Raw genomic sequence first — 18,499 nt, 5'->3', positions numbered from 1 at the left:
TGAGATTGTGGGCTCAAAACGAACACTATCCAATTTCATGGAAAATAAATTCCAAACAATAATAAAAGACAAGACATTTGGTAGATATCAAAACTGAAGATAGGGCAAAGATACCTTGGTGTTTTAAGGCTATTAGTATTCTATTTTAAACAAAGGAATTTCTTTGTTCCTGGCTATATTTTACTATCATTCCTTATGTCTTTTAAATTCCAACGGGTGGTTGTTGAACGAACATGACCAAGAAAAGCTCCGTAAAAACTTTCTGTGTGACTCATGGCATAGACCATTGCAATTTCTGGTTAAACATTTAGGACAACACTAAAAAATTCACTAAGAGCAAATACTGTCACAACAGCAGTGACAACGTTTAGCAAAACTACAGACTTCAAAAACCCACAAAAAGAAATCCTTCAAAGCTTTGTTGTCAATTTTCAGTGAGCATACTAAAACACATAAAGAGTTTTCCTAACATCTCAAGGCTTGTGGAAAAAATGGACCAGAATGCCAAACTGGTAAGAAAACTGGCAACTATTTTCAAAGATACCCACACAACTGACTGATGCGCAAGCAGAGTTGAATTTCTGAAATATGACAAACACAAGCAAAAATTGTCTAAAATTAAGTTAGTATACGTACAAATGCATTTCATGCCATCACGTGCATGCCGATGTTCACAGCCAACACACTTCCACCCTGTGAATCCAGGCTTGCAAGTGCACTGTCCAGTGACAGGGTCACAGGGGACAGGCAGGGAGCCGTATCGATCGCACTCACATTCCTGGCAGGAGCCTCCTGGAGTTTGTGGGTTTCCCGTGTAGCCAGAAGAACATCTAGACATTGCAAATACAAAACCAGGTTTGGCCAACTGAGATGTATAGTGTACTACAATGACTACTTGGCAAGAATGTAAAAAAAAAGTATATGAACATTCATTCATGAACCATTAAAAAAATCTTTGGTGCTTTATGATTCAGTATGCATTTGTAGAGGGAGAAATGTTGCAAACTGTCCAACAAACTGATAATAACTTTTAACCAGGACATGGAACAGTCTGGATGGAAGGAGTATGCAAAAGTGATTCCACATCCCTAACAGTTTTCAGTTAAACTTCTATTATACCATGATAAAAAAGTTTCTACATTAGCAATGTTTTGTCTGTAGACCTTTTTTTCCCCTAGTAGCCACTTGTGTTTTGTGTTAGAAGTGAAATCTCATAGCAGACACTTGCTAATTTTGATCATCTTAATCCCACAGCATTGCTATGGATGGGACAACAGCTGCTGTTTAGATTATTAATTTACAATTTGGTCATTAATATGTTTATATGTAAGTGTCTTTCATGGTCGGTGCCCATGAGGACACAGCAGTCACTAGAACAAAGGTATGAGTGGCATCAAGACAGTCTATAAGCATGGTATCTACTTTTAGATAAATAGTGCATTTTTCAGTTTAATTTCTGAGGCCCAGGGGAAAAAAAAAAATCAGAAAGTAAGACTAGGACAATATCTGTGATATAAATAACATTGATTATCAATTTACAGTGGGTTTACATAAAAAAATGCCTATGATGGTTGAGTTTTAACAACATATAAAGAGGAAAAAACTTATCCAAAGGCATGTATTTAAACATTAGTAAATATACATTTATAGTATTGAAGGACATTGCTCTCCTTCATGTCTTGCCTGCCTTTCATTGTCCCTCTTTCTTGTTCCATTCACCCTACCTTTCACAGTACTGGCCTTCATATCCACGTGGGCATGCAGTACACCGGTAAACACTAGGTCCTTCCGCAACACAAGAAGGGCTGAAACTAAAACAAAAGCAAATAAAAAACTTTTTCCACTCTATTGCATCATTTTTCTCTAGTCAGCTGTGCAGAAAGGCCCGTGGTAAGCTCCATTCCTAATGTAAATGGAAGCATTTTCTTACCTGTTTATAAAAACCAGTGGGATATTCCTCCTTTCTATCAAGAACTTTGTGAATGAATGTGAAACAAAAAATTAAGAAACTGAGCTAACAAATATCCAACCTTGCCAGTCAGATTTAATTTTAGTTTAAATAAAAGGAGATAAGTCAGGAAGATTTACTCAAAGGTAAGACATAAAGAAGGAGAACGGAATAAAAGTCACAGCCATGTAGAATGTTCCAAAAAGGCTGCATCAGATGATATTCTCAAGCACGTACTGAAGAGAAAAGACTGGCCTACAGAGAAAAATAACCTTAAAAGCTACCTTCTGCATGATCAGGCAGGGGCTGCATTTTAATCATAGAAGACGCTAGATTATTTTTACTAAGCCATGACATAGATGAATAACTAGTGACTGCAATGTGTACCTATGGGACCTATGCAAAGTAGTATGTTGCTGGAATATGAGTGCATTAAGTTCCTGCACAGACAATTAAAATAAACAAAAAGAGTAGGAAGGGGAAAAGAAATAGAACTAAACATTAAAATGGTGCAATACTGTAAAACTCTCAGGTCTTTGTGGAAGAAGAACCTGAAAAGCACAGAGGTGAGCCCAGAGCTCCTTCTTGGTACAGTACAGTCAGCATCCTACTCTAACTTGCTTATAATGCATTAAACCAATAGAGCTTGAATGAGTATATAAAATTACACCTTTGAAAAAAAAAATGTAAACAAATTGATCTATTACTCACAAACTCATTATCCAACACATTTTCAACTCTATAAAAATAGATCCACACCCCTAGGAACAACTCATTCTCTCTGTTGGTTTTTTTTTTTTCTTTTGAGCTGATCATGTTTGAAGCTGACTGCTGATTGTACATTAGTATAAAAATAGTATTTAAAACCTTAGTGTAGTTTTTTTAAATTTCATAAATAAAAATAACTGCACCATACTCATTCACAAACATTATCATGCCAGTCATGACATAATAAGATAATGAGATAGCTCATCAGCAATCTGCATTTCATGCAGATTATGATTACTTGCCTACCATACAATAGCTGCAGGTAGATTTTTTTTTCTTTAATAGTATCTTGAAGAGCTTTCACTAAGCAGCACAACACACACAAATCCAAGGTGTGATACCTTCATTCTCCACCTAATTCTGTAGCTTTATGGAATGGATCTATCCCACCTAGACCTATGCACCTAAAATTTAGGCACGTAGTCTAAGAAGTCAACTGTTCAGTCATCCTTTATCAGCAGTGGAAAATGGATATGCACAGACAGGCACATACACACATCTGAAACATCTCCTCCCCTGCCCTCTCTCCAATGGCGGTTTCCTTCAGTTTTAACATGGCTGAGATGTATAGTTGTCTGTCCCTGCATTTACTATACAGATACCAAAATTGTTGATGGCTACAGCCAACAGAAGTGGAAATCCCGTCCATGACGTCTAGAGACATCTGAGTTAAGCTCTATAAAACCCAAGCAGTTTTGTTTCTGGATGTGCTCAGATCTGACTCCTCTCTCCACTAGCACTAAGAAATTGGATAACTATCTCATAATTAAGTGTATTTACTAATTTAAGACTAGGTATAATTCACTTGTCTCCTATGAAGGCTTTTGAACAAAAAAGCCTTATGATCACTTTTATGTGAGCATGACACAAAAGGCCGTGCGGCTGCAATGAGGACTGGAACTTTGCTTGCTCTTCCTCAGGCAGCTCAGCAATTTGAGTGCACACCCAGGACACACATACTACCTGCAGTCCCAACATTTCTCAACTGTAGAGCACTTCAGCAACACCCACCTCCTGTGTTTTACATCAGCTTTTGGGTAAGGTATTGAAGTGATTTCTGGAGCATAGTGTGGAGAATATATGTAAATTCTTGTAGTTGTCTGCCATAACCACCCAGATAAAGACTCCTGCTCATTTTCTGATCTGATACCTGTATTTCTGGGCAACCAAAGGTTCTTAAGCCCCAGAAAAGAAAAAATAGATTGAATGATGTTTTCAGCAATTCCTGCTGCATGTTAGTCACAGAAAAAGCTTTTTTCCAGTATATTTGCTGATGTACAAAGTTGAGAAGCTTGGTCGATCTTGTTCTTTGCAACTTGAATGTCCTTTCTTGATACTAGTGGGTAGAACACATCACCAAGTTGTAACAGAAAACATTAATGAAAAAGGGTACAACTTGAAAAAACTTGGAGTTAAGACCACATTATAACTTTCTGGGATACAAGGTATTTCTTTAAGCCCCTTTTATAATAGTTTTGCTTGTTCTCAGTTTGATATTTATGAGGCTTAGAAGTCTTCATAAAAACACTTGCTGTGGATGAAAGACCATGATGTGTTTAGCTACTGATGTTTGAAAAAGGGATTCCCTCCTTCAAAATAAACCTCAGACCACCCCAAATGATAAAATGAAGAAGCAAGAAGCAAGAAGAAGAAGAAAAAGAAAAAAACCCCACCTCTCAGATATACCGGCTGAAATGCTCACTAAAACATCCTAAAGGTCAGACGAAGCACAGAAAAATCATTTTAAGGAACACTTCCAACCTTTCAGGAGAATGATCACAAAATGCAAACCTTTTCGGAGTGGTACTACTGTGTGATTCCAAATATCATTAAGAGCTTTTCAGCAAAACAACAAACAAATCTCAAGTGCTAAAGTATCATCTGTTGGGAACACATGCAGAGACATCGTGGCAAGGCTCATTAGCATAAAGCAACCAATAAAATTTATGCTGCAATAACTATATTGCTTTTAAATTATTCTATCTTTCACAAATTGCCTAAAACTCATGTAACGTTAAATAAGGAATCAATAAATTCCACAGTGGAGCAAGAAAGGCACTGTAACACATTTATACCAACATAATATATGAGCACAAGACTTTTTACAGCTCCCTTGTGGCTATATTGTACTTGAGTTCTTCTCTAGTTTCATTTGTGAGAATACCTTTATAACACACATTCCTCATCTGTTGAGTATTGCATTTTCTAGCACTTACTAATTTATTCACACAAATTGGCAAGGGAGCAATTTCCGACTTTTGAAGGAAGATCAATTAGCAAAAGCAAATACAAAACTTTTTAGTATGGCTTACATGATGCAATTGTCCTGTAGCCATTTGAAAAAGGACATAGAGAGCCCAAACCAAAGTTCTTGGTTGCTGGAAAGGTAATTTTGCATCATGAGTTTGCTTACTTACTTGTTACTAGAAATGGATAGGGGACAAGCACAAGGTTGACAGTCATCTGGAGAGCCTTGGACAATGCCATAAAATCCCAGCGCGCATCTCTCACAGTGGTGACCAGCAGTATTGTGCTGACAATTCTGCAGAGGAAGGAGACAGAATGAAATCTGTATTTGATAATTACAAGAAAGCAGACAACATTTTGTTCCCAGCTTCATTTTGATTCATAATTTCTCTCTCCCTGATGTGATTCGCAGTGGGATTGCTTGCATTAAGCATATATCAAATGTCTGCTGAGTTATATATGGGTTTACAAGGAGAGAGAGTGGAGGCCTGTAGCTAGCCAGATGTATCCTACAGAATTTCTTATCCCATTCATCCTTCCTGCCCTCTTTTGTTCCAGCTGTTCAAGCAGGAGAAATAATCAATTAAAATTCAGTCTTACTGTATCAGGTCATATTATTACCTATAAGAACAGTGTTGTGTTTATTGCATGACACATGGTACATTGCCTCTTTAGTTTGCAGATATTTAGTTTTTCTTTTTACACAAATAGTAATTCAGTGTCACTAAAACACTGCATAATCTGAACTCTAGAAAATCAGAATGGAAAACTTTAAAGGTAGATGGTTTGCTTCTTTTGACCCCCCTTTAACTTTGACACTTAAGCTATTTAAGCAAAATTGGATTAAAATATCGTCCTCTATTTTTTTAGATCAGTTACACAACTTAGGAATTTTACATTAAGATTAACCTAGTCCATAAGTTCAGAAACATAATACCTGACAAATTGATGTTTCAGGGTCACACATAGTACTGTGTCCATGACACTGACATGGAACACAGGTGCCTAAGGACTGAGCAGGTGTCCTTCCCACAGGTGAAGGTGGAAGCCTATAAAATCCTGGAGAGCATGACTGCAGTAAAACAAGATGCAGAAGAAAACAGATCATTACAGAGTGGACTAGGTATGGGGAGCATTGCAAGCTCATCTTTCCAATCACCGGATTTTACAAGTTGTGAAAAGCACCTGACAGGCTTCCAGCTGTGTTACAAACAATATACAGTACTTTACAGATAACAAGAGCCAGCCCTAATTGGAAACATTGCTGAAAAATCCCTGGAGCACTCCACTGGCACCAGGCTTTTCTTATTACAGCTTGAGAGACCTTTCATTCAGATGCAGAACACCTCACTGTTCTCACTGTGCATCAAGCATCATTCCTTTCATTTCTTAAGAATAAGGTTTGTTTTCAAAATAAATTTTTTGCATGGACTGTGGAGAGCAAGCATGATGATTCTGTTTCCTTCTCCCGTGGTGAGTTTTTCAGGTTTGACAAGCTAATATTTGCCTACATACTGCCTGATGGATAATAAGCAAAAGCCGAATGATAATAATCAAAAAACTGGCTGCATGGCTGCATTATTTATAGATATATAATTTAAAGACTATAAAAGTAAAGAATTGAAAATATTAAAGGTTTTACATGTCTTGGGACCCAAATCAAATTTATCTATCACTAAGTCTCCCCTGCCCCAGCTTGGCAATAAAATTCTGAGAGCAACCCAAAAATTACCAGCAAAGCTGACACATGCAAAATCAAGGACTCGATTTTTATTTCAGGCTTATTATGCAAATATATGAAAGTGTCTACATAGCTCCCAGAAAGCACACAGCTATGGCAGCATAAAAACACAAACAGACCATTTTTTTTTTGCTAGTTCAGACCATTAGGGGTAAGTGCGTACAGAAATGTTACTCCTCCCACATATAAATCCCACCACCTAGTGGTGCCAGGAGCCTATGAAGGCTGCCTGATGAGGTCATTCCTAATGCTGACCTCAACTTCTGCTTTTTGGAAAGAATGTGAATAGCACGCTTTTCACATAGCAATAAAATGGATGCAAAATAAAACAAAAGAGAATCTGGAGTGAGTAACTTTTTGCGATAAAAAGCAGGATTCTTCAGTCAAGCACTAGCTGACATGCTAGATTCTATTCATACGACACCACTCTGGCAGTTTTATAATCATTGCCAAAAACTCCAGGAGTCTAAGTTATGGAAAAAGCATAAACACAATTATTTTCTTTAGAATCACAAAGAAAGTAATCTAACTCATTTCTGCTTTTCCCCTTTTATTTTGACTTAGACTACATTAAGATCCCTGAAGCATAGAAACAGTCTATCAGCTTTTTCATGGTTTGTGAAAAATTCCAATTTAGATAAATAATCTCAAACAAAAGTAATTTTTTTTCCCTTACTAGAATTTACTAATTTTTTCCTCCCTCTCCATCCCCAGAAGAGTCCTTGTCCAAACATAAAGTGGTACAAAGTACAGCTTTACAAATTCTGAGTAACTTTAGGATCGGGGTATAAATATATGGTACCTCCTCAAACAAATCAAGTGTCTACCTGTTTTTTATAATATGCTATTGACATTCTTCTCATCTATTTTGATCTAAGCATTTCTGAGATGAAATGGGACACAGACAAAAGATGAAGCAGACTACATTTTTATTACTAGTTCAGAAGTTTTTCAGAAGTAGCCATTAGGGAAACTCTTACCACTGCTTTTTCAGCCTAGTGCTGGATTAAAAAAGAAAAAGAAAAAAAAAAGGATATAAAAGTCACTTCTAGTAAAAACTGCTGTACGCATAGTCCTCACAATGCAATTACAGGATAAATCATGATATAGATACATATATCCTGTTAGCATTTGCTTAAAAAATGCCTGGGTATCAGATACTTCTTTCTCCTGCTGAAATTAAATAAACCTTCACAGAACACACCATAACCGTCACTGAGCACACTAAAAATAAACTAAGTTATGAGCATGTGAAGATTGCACAATTAAGCACGAAGTATGAAGGTTGCAAGTGAGACATTTATTCCAGCCCCTGGTGGGTGTGAATTAAAATAAAGTTCTAATTACATTATCATGTATTTTCCTTCGAAAATGCAATTTGTTACAGTAATTTTACTGAGCAACTGCCGGAGCCCATTAATTTCTCATATGTGTATTTACACACATTCAGGTGTATGCTCTTACTGAAATATTGTGCAAAGAAAATGCCTTCATTCACCTCCTTGCACACACTGCCTTTGAACTCACTGTTCCTGTTGCCTCATTTGCTGCGTAACCCAATCCTGTACAACATCTGAGGGAGGCAGAGTTCTCCCAGATAACAAGGTGTCTTTCCCTTCATTTACTCACTCCAAATGTTCTCCCACCACTAGCTTTGGGGAACGTTTTACAAGAACCCACTCAGTCAGGATGTCTGAGGGATTTACAGAACACTTGTCCAACTAGCAATTGCAACAAAGGCATTTGGGATTGCTGGTGCTGCTTAAAACCAAAAATATGGTGGTTTGCACACAGAAAGACTGCCAGTCTCATCATCAAAAGCACATACAGTCAAAAATATTAACTTCTACTCTGCAGCCAAAGTACCACTTCTCTGGTACTTATCATAAGATACATTTTACAAAAGCATACAAGTCAGCTAGCTTTCTATAAAACTTGGACACTTTTGAAACATGCAATCTTCAGCGTGAAAATATTTAGATAAGCAAATAAATATAGTATGCGTATAAGGAGCACCAAGCTCACTTAGTTGACCAACACTTTTCTCCCAGTGTTCAAGGAGTTAGATATTTACCAAACTTCAATGGTTCAGGACAAAAGTTTCCATTAGTATCAGATCTGGTTTATTTTATTTGAAGAGCCAGTGATTCGGCTGCTTCTGAGAATAAAGCAAGATATACTATTTGGACCACGTTCCAGAATTTCTGCTTCTCTTTACAATCAGCTCCATCACTTATGTAAGGGGTACTGAATTTTGATAGGAGGCAAGCTTTTGTGTATGGGCTGAGCAAGATCTTCTTATGGGAGTCCTGTACCAGCACTGGAAGAAGAATAATTATGGGGGAGTAAAAGGGAAAGATATCTGCCAGAATTCAGCAGCCCTTTTCATAGATCCACTTGGATAAATTATAAGCATTCAGAATACTGACAGTTTGTACATGCGCAGTAGACATTTCCTAAAGCTTTGAAAACATGTTCCATGAAGCTGCTTTAATGAAGCGCAGACATGCTACAGAATGGTTCTCATCCACATTTTAAATGCATTTGCAGTGCTAATTTGGGTAGTCAAGCATGCAAAATAAAAGCAAAATGGGCAATATTCATCCTATTAGTGCTGGTCCACAAAGGCATGCTATTGGAACAGTTTGAAGAGGAAAGATCAATGTGAGGAGTCTGCAGGTTCTCAACTATCAACTGCCTTTTTGACCAACTGTGTTCAGAATGCACTATTTCAAGTTTTGTTTTTCAAATTACGTCTCTTTTAATTGTTGTTATCTAAGTTATTCAATGCAAACATTGAAGAAATCAAAATTGAAATGCTGTTTAGCTTTTTTTCAAAGCAAATTATTTCAATCAATCATACAGCTATTCAAACTTTATATGGGAATTTAAATGTCAAACAAGATGAACTTAAAAATCTGGACAGCCTTTACAGAATAGAATTTTAAAATTCTGCATGGCTCTGTTTAGGGTGCTTGGTGCTACAATTATGTTATTAGATTCTTTTAACTTTTTTTGTTTTCAAATTTGTTTTTATGCTTTATTTGATGAATTTCATTCAGCTGACAGATCTTTAACTTTTCAGGAATAAGTAGTATGTAATCCTTAATTATTCACTATTACAAATGTTAATTTTTAGTTTACTTACAACTATCAATAATTTATAGAATCGTTTGTGGGTTGTTTTTTTTTAATTTGACATCGAGATTTCCTGCATTTTATTCCACAGATTCTGTGAATCATGGTCATGATAAAATGATCCATGTAGTTCGGCCTTTTGGAAGATATGATATTGTAACTGTATTGTGTATTACGGCCTCACCATAACATGGTGATATAGTACAATCTGTTGTACACAGTACAATACATTAGTATTACACCCTTCTCTGTCCAAAAAGGCTTGATCAGTCAGCAACAGTCACACAATTCAGCCTCAGAGATGCTGACCCAGTAAAGCTCACTTTCCTGTATTCTAAGTATTTGAGTCATCACCATGGTTTCAGTGGCATATTTGCCCAAAGCTAAAAAAAAAAAAAAAAAAAAGTACTTAAATTCCTTGTGAGAGCAATACCTGAGAAAGAAAGAATATAAGTAATTAAATTAAGGGAGAGTTGTTGCCAGTTAAATGAATTCACACTCTATTTATCACACCTTACTAATGAATGGACCAAAGACGGTATAAAGACTTTCACTGGAAATCAGGTTAGCACTGTACCTCACAAGACAAGCCAGAATAACCCAATGGGCAGTCACATTTCTCAATGAAGTGAGCCTGAGGAGTCATTCCAGACACATTGCCGCCTTCAGCAACTTCCATTGAGATCTCAGAAATCCTGGAAAAAAAAGGAGCAAATGTCTCTAATGAGATTAGTCAAGCACTAACTCAAACCCAGTTAGTTCATGGGCAGCTGGCATGGGAGAAGATGGGTCTTATTTGGTTGTTTGTAGGCTTCTTCATCCACAGGAGACAAACAGCACTATTTTTGCCTCTCGTAAGGAAACAACAAAGCTACCACCACCTCCAGTCTCATTTTCCATTTCTAGGCAATACTATAACTTTTCTCTCCTGCTTGATTCTATCTCTTTTTTTAATCTCTTTTCAGCCAAACTGTTAAGAAAAGCTCATATCTGATTCTTCATTTGGAGGAACTCATTAAGACAATAAAGTCACATACTAAATGCAGTTCCAAGTCATGATTCTCAGAGGTACAGCAATAAAATTGTTCACTAAATGAGCTTTTAATGAGGCAACTATTTAAAAAAATAAAATCAAATCTATCCTGAGCAACTAAAGCAACCTAAGAAGCTCTAGAGCAGACTTCAAAGACATTGGGCATTTGCCTTTTTAGCAGGAATTTTAAGTTCTATAGACAGATATCCTTTTTTTATTATTATTATTATTTTTTCATTGTTAAGATCATTTGGACACATAAATAAATTTAAAGCAAACAAGAAATCCTGCTACGGAAGCATCTGCTAATATCAGAAAGGGATATGTTTCATAGTAGAGTTTCTGACATTTTAACTTTCCAAACATTTGTTTGATTGTATCAATAACAATATCCTTGCCTCTCAACCACTCCCTGTCCTTCTAGCCTGCATACTGACCTGCCAAATAGGGTTGAGTACATCACGGACAAAGACAACAAACACAGTATCTAATGCAATACGCTTAATCCTAATGTACCGCATTGCTGTTCTTTTAGCTTACTACTTTATTTTGGGGGTTTGTTAGTTTGTTTCAATGAATGCTGTGGTCTGGAACGATTAGTGTCTTTGAGAAACAAAATGGGAGGAATAGTGCAAATTTTAAAGCTTCAAATATATTGCCAACTGAAAAGAAAATGTCAAAGAACGTGTGACCAACTAGCTGAATAAATGTCGATAATGCTGCTAGAGTCCATCTATTAAGTGTCCGTGCACAAGGCTAATGCAGAGGAGCTCACAGAACTGCTCAGCTCCACCTCATGCTCATAGTCCGTTCATCTACTCCCGCACCTTGATGACTGAGTAACTGAGTGACACTCTCCTGCGCATCGGCATACAGGCACCAATGTCAGGATGACTGTAGGAAAAGCAAATGCCCACCGCTGAACAAGATGAGAGTTTGGTGATTGAGCTGAGATGCCCAGACCCTTACCTCTTGATACCTTGTGTCAATGCAAAATCCCCAAATCATAACTTAAACCCTGTGCTCCCTGCTTACTACCCGAAGAAAGGGGTTTGGTGGAGCATGGAAACTGGACAAAAAACCCCAAGCAAACAAAGCCAGGTCAGAACAGAAGACTGAAAATAAAGAGAACAAAACCATTCAGATGTGATATGTCAATGTAAGCTTACACTGAAATCTCTGCACATTTCATGGAAAAACGAAATCCGCCTCCCCATCCCCTTCAAGGCTGAGGCAATGGTCTGTGTGCGCAAAAACCTATTTACTGTCAGAACACTGTATTTACATAATAATGTACTCTGGGACCACAAAGCTACCTGTTGTTTGTGTGAAAATGTTACTTAAGGAAGGTCAGGCTTGGCTGATTCTTGGAACATGTCTAATAGGCAGCAGTCCAACAACTGCTACCTGATCAGTGTCAGGGATATTGAAATAATTCACAGTCCAATTGAAAGCATACTTCCAATTCAAACTAATTTATTATCACAGCCCAGTTGCCTGAAAAGCAAAACAAAATCTAATAAAAGAAATGTTTCAATTTAGAGCGGTGAATGTGAAAATGAGGGCAACAAAATGAACAATATAGGAGGAAAATGTTTGGCTTTGGATTCTGAGCAGAAATCTCTGTATCACTAGTAATGCTGCAGCTTCGAAGCAGAAACAACATGAGCATTGCTGCTAAACTATGTATCTAACACAGCGCTAATGCTAGAATTAGGCTATTTTTATGCTTCCAACTGCTGCCACTGCTTTGACTTTATTCTAAAATTCTTTTCCTGTAGTTTATCACTTATCTGAAGCTTTTAAACTCTGCAATTGAAATTAAGGCATTATTAAAAACCTTAAAAAAATTAAAAAGACTTCATATATAATATTTTCCTCCTCCTATCCACAGTTTCTTTTGCTTTATACTTATCTACAATGCACAGTCAGATAGAAAAAGCAGCTTTATTAGTTTAGAACATGACCCTTACTTGGACAGCGCAACATACTCTATTTAAACAAATGCTTTATTATAAGTCACTTAATGCAAACATATGTTTAAACTTGAGCATAAATATTGTCCTTTAAAGGCTCTCAAAGTATTTTTAATAAAAGACTTCAATTTTTACAGAAGCTAATATTCCAATAACCTTTAAAAACATTTTGGGGGATTTATTTTGTGGTCTTAAGCAAAACTTCCTCTGAAATAATTCAAAGTGCTAACTTGAAAAAATAATAATGTATTCCTGCTGTTTATTTTCTACTTAAAGTCTCAGATGCCATGTGATGAATGTTACCTATGTAACTAGACAGATCATAAAAATCTATTGTAACATAACCACTTCCAAAATCAAAAATGGTATCATATGCAAGGTTATGACTTCAGATGGAGAGTTACCAGAAAGAACAGATGAACTCTTTGCTAAGTCCTGCTGTCATATAAAATGTCACATTCTGAAATGTGATGCTGTAAAAATACATTTTGGTTCTTTAAGTGCCACCTTGCAAACCTGCCCTGAAATGGAAACGGCCTCCTCTGCTCTGTTATATGTCTCATTCCTAGGCAGCCTTGATAAAATGGTGGTGTATTACAATGCAGGTCTAGTTCAGTCACGACAGTCAGAACAAAAGCTTGAAAATGGAGGTTCCGTTTCATAACTTATGTTGCTTGAGCTGAGATAGTATTCAGTTTTTGCTTCCACGGCTGAACTAGGATCTGTAGTGCATAAAGGGAAAGGGAGAAACAGACACAAAACACGGATATGGTTCTCAAATTTTCCATGTTGCACTAGAGTTACTTTCTTATCTCTTTCCATGGGAATTCCCTGTGCTTGTAATACAATATCCTAAATTGACCATGCCAAAAATAAATTAAACCAATGTAAAACATTTATGGCATCTATTGTTAATATTTAGCATCTAGCCAGTGCAAGCTGGATGAATACTTTTCTGTAAGTGACATACTTTAAATAGAGACAATAGCAGCAATGACTGTGTTTTCTGTCACACAGTGCTGCAACGTTGCATTGTATCTGCCCCTACTATTCACCCTCAAACTCCAAAGGTCATGTTCTTACAGACCTGTTTGTGACCTAGAAATCTAGAAATAATTTTAGCCTATCACTTCTATGACAGTCATTGAAAGGACCTCTGGAGACCTTTGGAGTTAACCTCCAGTTATTCCTGTATTCTTGCTAATAAATTTTGCTCACACAATGTGAATTCGTTATCAAAAATTTTTAGGAATAGTCTATGTAATCTATTCCACAACTTCTTTACCCCCCAGGAATTTTTCTCTCATGTCTAATGTGAATCTTCCCTGCTGAAGTTTAAGCTCAGTTCTTTTTTGACTTACCCACTATGGAAACAGGGAATGGATTCTTTTCTTTCTCTTTGTGACAACATTTTATGGATCTTAAGGCACTTTCTAATTTCTAAATAAATGTGGTTCTTTACATCTTCTCTCACAGGTCATATTTTCTGACCTGTGATGACATTCACTGTTACTTTCTGAACACTTTAGTATTTTTTTCTTGAATTCCAGTATCCAAAACTCGATGCTTAGGCTTTACTAGTGTTGGGTGGAAGTAAAAGATTAATTTTTGGCACTTTTCAGGCCATACCTGTTTATACATGCAACTAAAATATTAGCATTTTTGAACAAGAATATCATTACTGAATCACCTGGTGATATGTTGTAAACAACAGACCTCTCTTTGAAGAATAGGTAACTAAGCAGTTGTACATTCTTTGCTCAATCAACTGTTCCTTCAAAGTGTAAAATCTTATAGTTGACCTTTAGATTGCAGCAGATTTTTGTATTATTCCTCTCATCCTGCTCTCTGATGTCCACTTCAAATTTAGTAAGCATTATCTTTATTTCATCATCTAACTTCTTAATGAATAAACTGAACAGAAAATGTTGAATATATCTGCCCCTAATATATTTGATTAAGTAGCATTTCATTAAAGGAGTACTCTTTCATCTTTGACTTGTTACTTCATTTCCCACTTGCAAGAGAAAATTCCTTCATATACTAACATTTATATTTAATTACAGCATCATGTTTTCATAAAGTAAACATTAATTCAAGAAATACTTTGGGTTTGTTTCAGGATGCATGCACTTACATGTGTTTTCTCTTCTAGGATCCTGAAAATGAGAGTTTCATTTCCCTATTGTGATTTAAATTTTCTATTGAACAAAATTTCTCTCTCCTGCATCTTCTGCTATGCTGAACGCTAACTCCTCCTGTTCTTCTCAGAAACTGCTTATAGCTTATGCTATGAATACAAATACTGCTGGGAAGCTCTATCAGGTTATCTGTGACCACTGCACCATTTCGGACCACCACATGAAATAGTTACCTGCTCTGTCTCATGATATTGCCATGAGTAGCCTTAATAAGAATGTAATGAACATCATACAACACATTCAGGAAGTCTTCCCGAGATACAGATCTACTCGGTCTTGAGTCATCTCCATAATGCTTCCATGTGAAATCTGCCTGGGACACCGTCCTGTTGACACCTGGGACATCATGATAATATTCCCAGGGCACAGTGTTTCTGACTCTTTGGTCATCACCATAATATTCCCATTTATGCTGAAAAACAGTAATACAAAACCAGGTTATTAACAGCATTGAAAAGAACCAGGTGCTTAAGTTCTGGGGAAAAAAGCAGATGGAAACATTACCTCTGTCATCTCTATCTCATGCCTTGTCAGCTGCCCAATCAGAGGGGCAGCCATATGCCAGACAATAATTCTTGTATGGCTGGGAGGCCCACCTCTGATGATGACTTGGGGGTAGTAAGTAGTAAAACCTGTCTCTTCTCGTGCTTCAAAGTAGATTGCGTATTTCAGTTTCCCTCCATAAGCGGTCAGCTAACAAAGCAAAACACAAAGTACAAAAAGAAATCTCATTTTCAGTTAGCTAAAAATAAATTCCTGGGCATATGTAGGAGCTAGATACACGCTGCACCTGTGAGCAGTCTGATGAATGTGTGTGTGGTAGAAAATAGCAATACGTGCTTGTGGAACTATCTGGGGACAAGGGCTGTGTTCAAAAATACCCATCAGCAATTTGTTATTGTACTACACTAAAACCAAAATGTTATCTGTTTCTTTATATGTGCCTTGGTGCTCCCCAAAGTTTGTGTTTAGAGAGAGACACATCTAAACTTTCCCAAGCCAAACCAAGAAATACCAAAAGTGCAAAATAAATCATCACAGAGGCGCATAACAATATCCAAAAGGATGCTTATTTCAATAATTTTCTCCTGTGTAACTTACAACGATCAGGCATTTTTTGTTTAAAAAAAAAGTTTTATTTCTTTAACAAAAAGTTACGGGAGAGTTATATCAAATTGATGCAGCTTAATTTTTCAAATAACAGTTTATGAGAGAATCTATCCTGTGAAAAAATATTACATGTTACTGTCTGTAAATACATATTTTAAAATAGTGTTTATGTTACAGACTTAGTAATTTCCACGATAACGGAGCAAATAATTTTTAATAATGGAATGGCATATATTTTCTTTTGAAGTACCTTCCACTGTGTGATCACATGTTTATTGGAAGGAAAAAAAGGTATTGCAAAATACAAATATAACATTTAAAAAATCCATATCAATATTCAGTGGAATTTTGTATTTACCTTTCGTCCCTCAAACTGCTCTGGAAGTCTCCAGTAAACAGGTTCTGACCGAAGATCCTGCATCACCTGTTCTATATTTGCTACTATTTCAGGAGGCTGGAATGCAATCCCTGAAAGAGTGCTGCGCTGAAGTTTTTCATCCACCAGTGGCAGAATCATTTGCTCTGGTTTCAAGGTCACCTATATATATTAATAAAAATCAAGAAGAAAATCAAGTTTATTTTTCCCCATGAAGTGTTAGTCTTTAAATTCTAACTCTTTAAAAAATTATTTCTAGGTAATTTCATTTCACATCATGAGCAATTTGTCACAAAACAGTCTTACTCCTCCTCCAGGTATAAACAGTGATAATAATGACTTCCCCCTCAAGCCTTTTGAACCCTGTCCTCATGTTAACAAAGAACATACTAGCACTGGTTGAAATAGTTTTATCAGCAAGTGATCCCATGAATTTTATCAAAGCGATATTCATAGTGCTATTTCTGTCTCAGGCCTCTTCTGTTTGGATTGTGAAAAATGTACCTTACAAAGAAGCATACTTCTCACCAACACTTATGATACATCACTGGGCCTGTGGAACACGGTGCCTGATCCCTTGGTACTTTTACGCAATAGCCAAGCTAAGTGTTCTCTGGGCAATACGCAGAGAGTGAGGGCTCAGGGTTTCTGTAACTCTAAATTCAGATTTAATGAAAAAATATAAGGACGTCATTTAGATGCTTGTAATTTTCTTAGACTTGTTGAAAGCATCTCAATAGCATTATACAGCTATGGACAAGTTAAGTATGAGACAGCAATGTGCCCTCAGGGCCAAGAAGGCCAATGGTATCCTGGGGTGCATTAAGAAGAGTGTGGCCAGCAGGTCAAGGAATGTTCTCTTCCTCCTCTACTCTGCCCTGGTGAGGCCACATCTGGAGTTCTGTGTCCAGTTCTGGGCTCCCCAGTTCAAGAAAGACAGGGAACTACTGGACACAGTCCAGCGGAGGGCTACGAGGATGATGAGGGGACTGGAACATCTCTCTAATGAGAGACCTGGGTCTGTTTAACCTGGAGAAGACTTAGAGGGGATCTGATCAACGCTTATAAATATCTAAAGGGTGGGTGTCAAGAGGATGGGGCCAGACTTTTTTCAGTGGTGCCCAGTGACAGGACAAGGGGCAATGGGCACAAAGTGGAACACAGGAAGTTCCACCTGAACATGAGGAAAACGTTCTTTACTCTGAGGGTGACCGAGCACTGGAACAAGCTGCCCAGAGAGGTTGTGGAGTCTCCTGCTCTGGAGATATTCAAAACCCATCCAGATGCGATCCTGTGCAACCTGCTCTGGGTGACCCTGCTCTAGCAGGGGGGTTGGACTAGATGATCTCCAGAGGTCCCTTCCAACCCCTACCATTCTGTGATTCTGTGATACAGAAATAATTATTTTGATCAAAAACTGTAATAATTAAAATTACTGCCTTAGTAATTCTGTGCAGATGAAAGTATCACAGGAAGTGTGTGAACAACTACAAAGGCCTAGTATCAAAATTGCTTTCTCCCAAAGAGTGTGGAAAACAAAGAAAACAAAAGCAAAGTCATATATCTAACAGTCATCCCATCAACAGGCTGTTCATGAGGGAGGGATCAGGCAACGAGGAATCAACTAAGTCCTGTAGTGTACTCTAAGCATCTTGGTATTTCCATTTACAGCAGCATCTATGGACTGACAGAAATGGAAGCATTCCGAACAGTGCCAGTCCTAAGTGACATTTCCTGAGTTCCTATCATAACCGTATTTTACTGTTTACTACTTTAGACATCAAGAAAGTCATCAACACATTTGAATTTCAGATCAGCCTTGTCTTATTGTCATATAAGACAGGATTTGCTTGTTTAAACATGTCTAATGACATTTGAAGCACTGGAGTATCTGAAATAGCCACTAGCAGCTGGCAGAATCCAGTCTCACTCGGTTTACAACTCTGAATCAATTCTGAAAC

At 37.2% G+C, this 18,499-nt stretch overlaps 1 protein-coding gene across 2 annotated transcripts in view; it reads right to left on the bottom strand.

The window, feature by feature from the left end:
* The window catches only part of LAMA2 (laminin subunit alpha 2), a 379,509-nt gene that overhangs the window by 104,065 nt on the left and 256,945 nt on the right, over positions 1-18,499 (bottom strand). For both annotated transcript variants that reach the window (XM_075748052.1, XM_075748053.1), the window contains 8 exons: positions 16,521-16,700; positions 15,557-15,745; positions 15,226-15,464; positions 10,420-10,537; positions 5,901-6,035; positions 5,134-5,258; positions 1,725-1,811; positions 637-830 (listed from right to left, as the gene is read on the bottom strand). In XM_075748052.1, coding sequence (XP_075604167.1) covers positions 637-830; positions 1,725-1,811; positions 5,134-5,258; positions 5,901-6,035; positions 10,420-10,537; positions 15,226-15,464; positions 15,557-15,745; positions 16,521-16,700 — 1,267 coding nt within the window. The remainder of the gene's footprint in view (positions 1-636; positions 831-1,724; positions 1,812-5,133; positions 5,259-5,900; positions 6,036-10,419; positions 10,538-15,225; positions 15,465-15,556; positions 15,746-16,520; positions 16,701-18,499) is intronic.

The sequence above is a fragment of the Balearica regulorum genome, chromosome 3 (assembly GCF_011004875.1).
Source record: "Balearica regulorum gibbericeps isolate bBalReg1 chromosome 3, bBalReg1.pri, whole genome shotgun sequence".
NCBI lineage: Eukaryota > Metazoa > Chordata > Aves > Gruiformes > Gruidae > Balearica > Balearica regulorum.
This window is presented reverse-complemented; position numbering and strand designations above follow the sequence as displayed.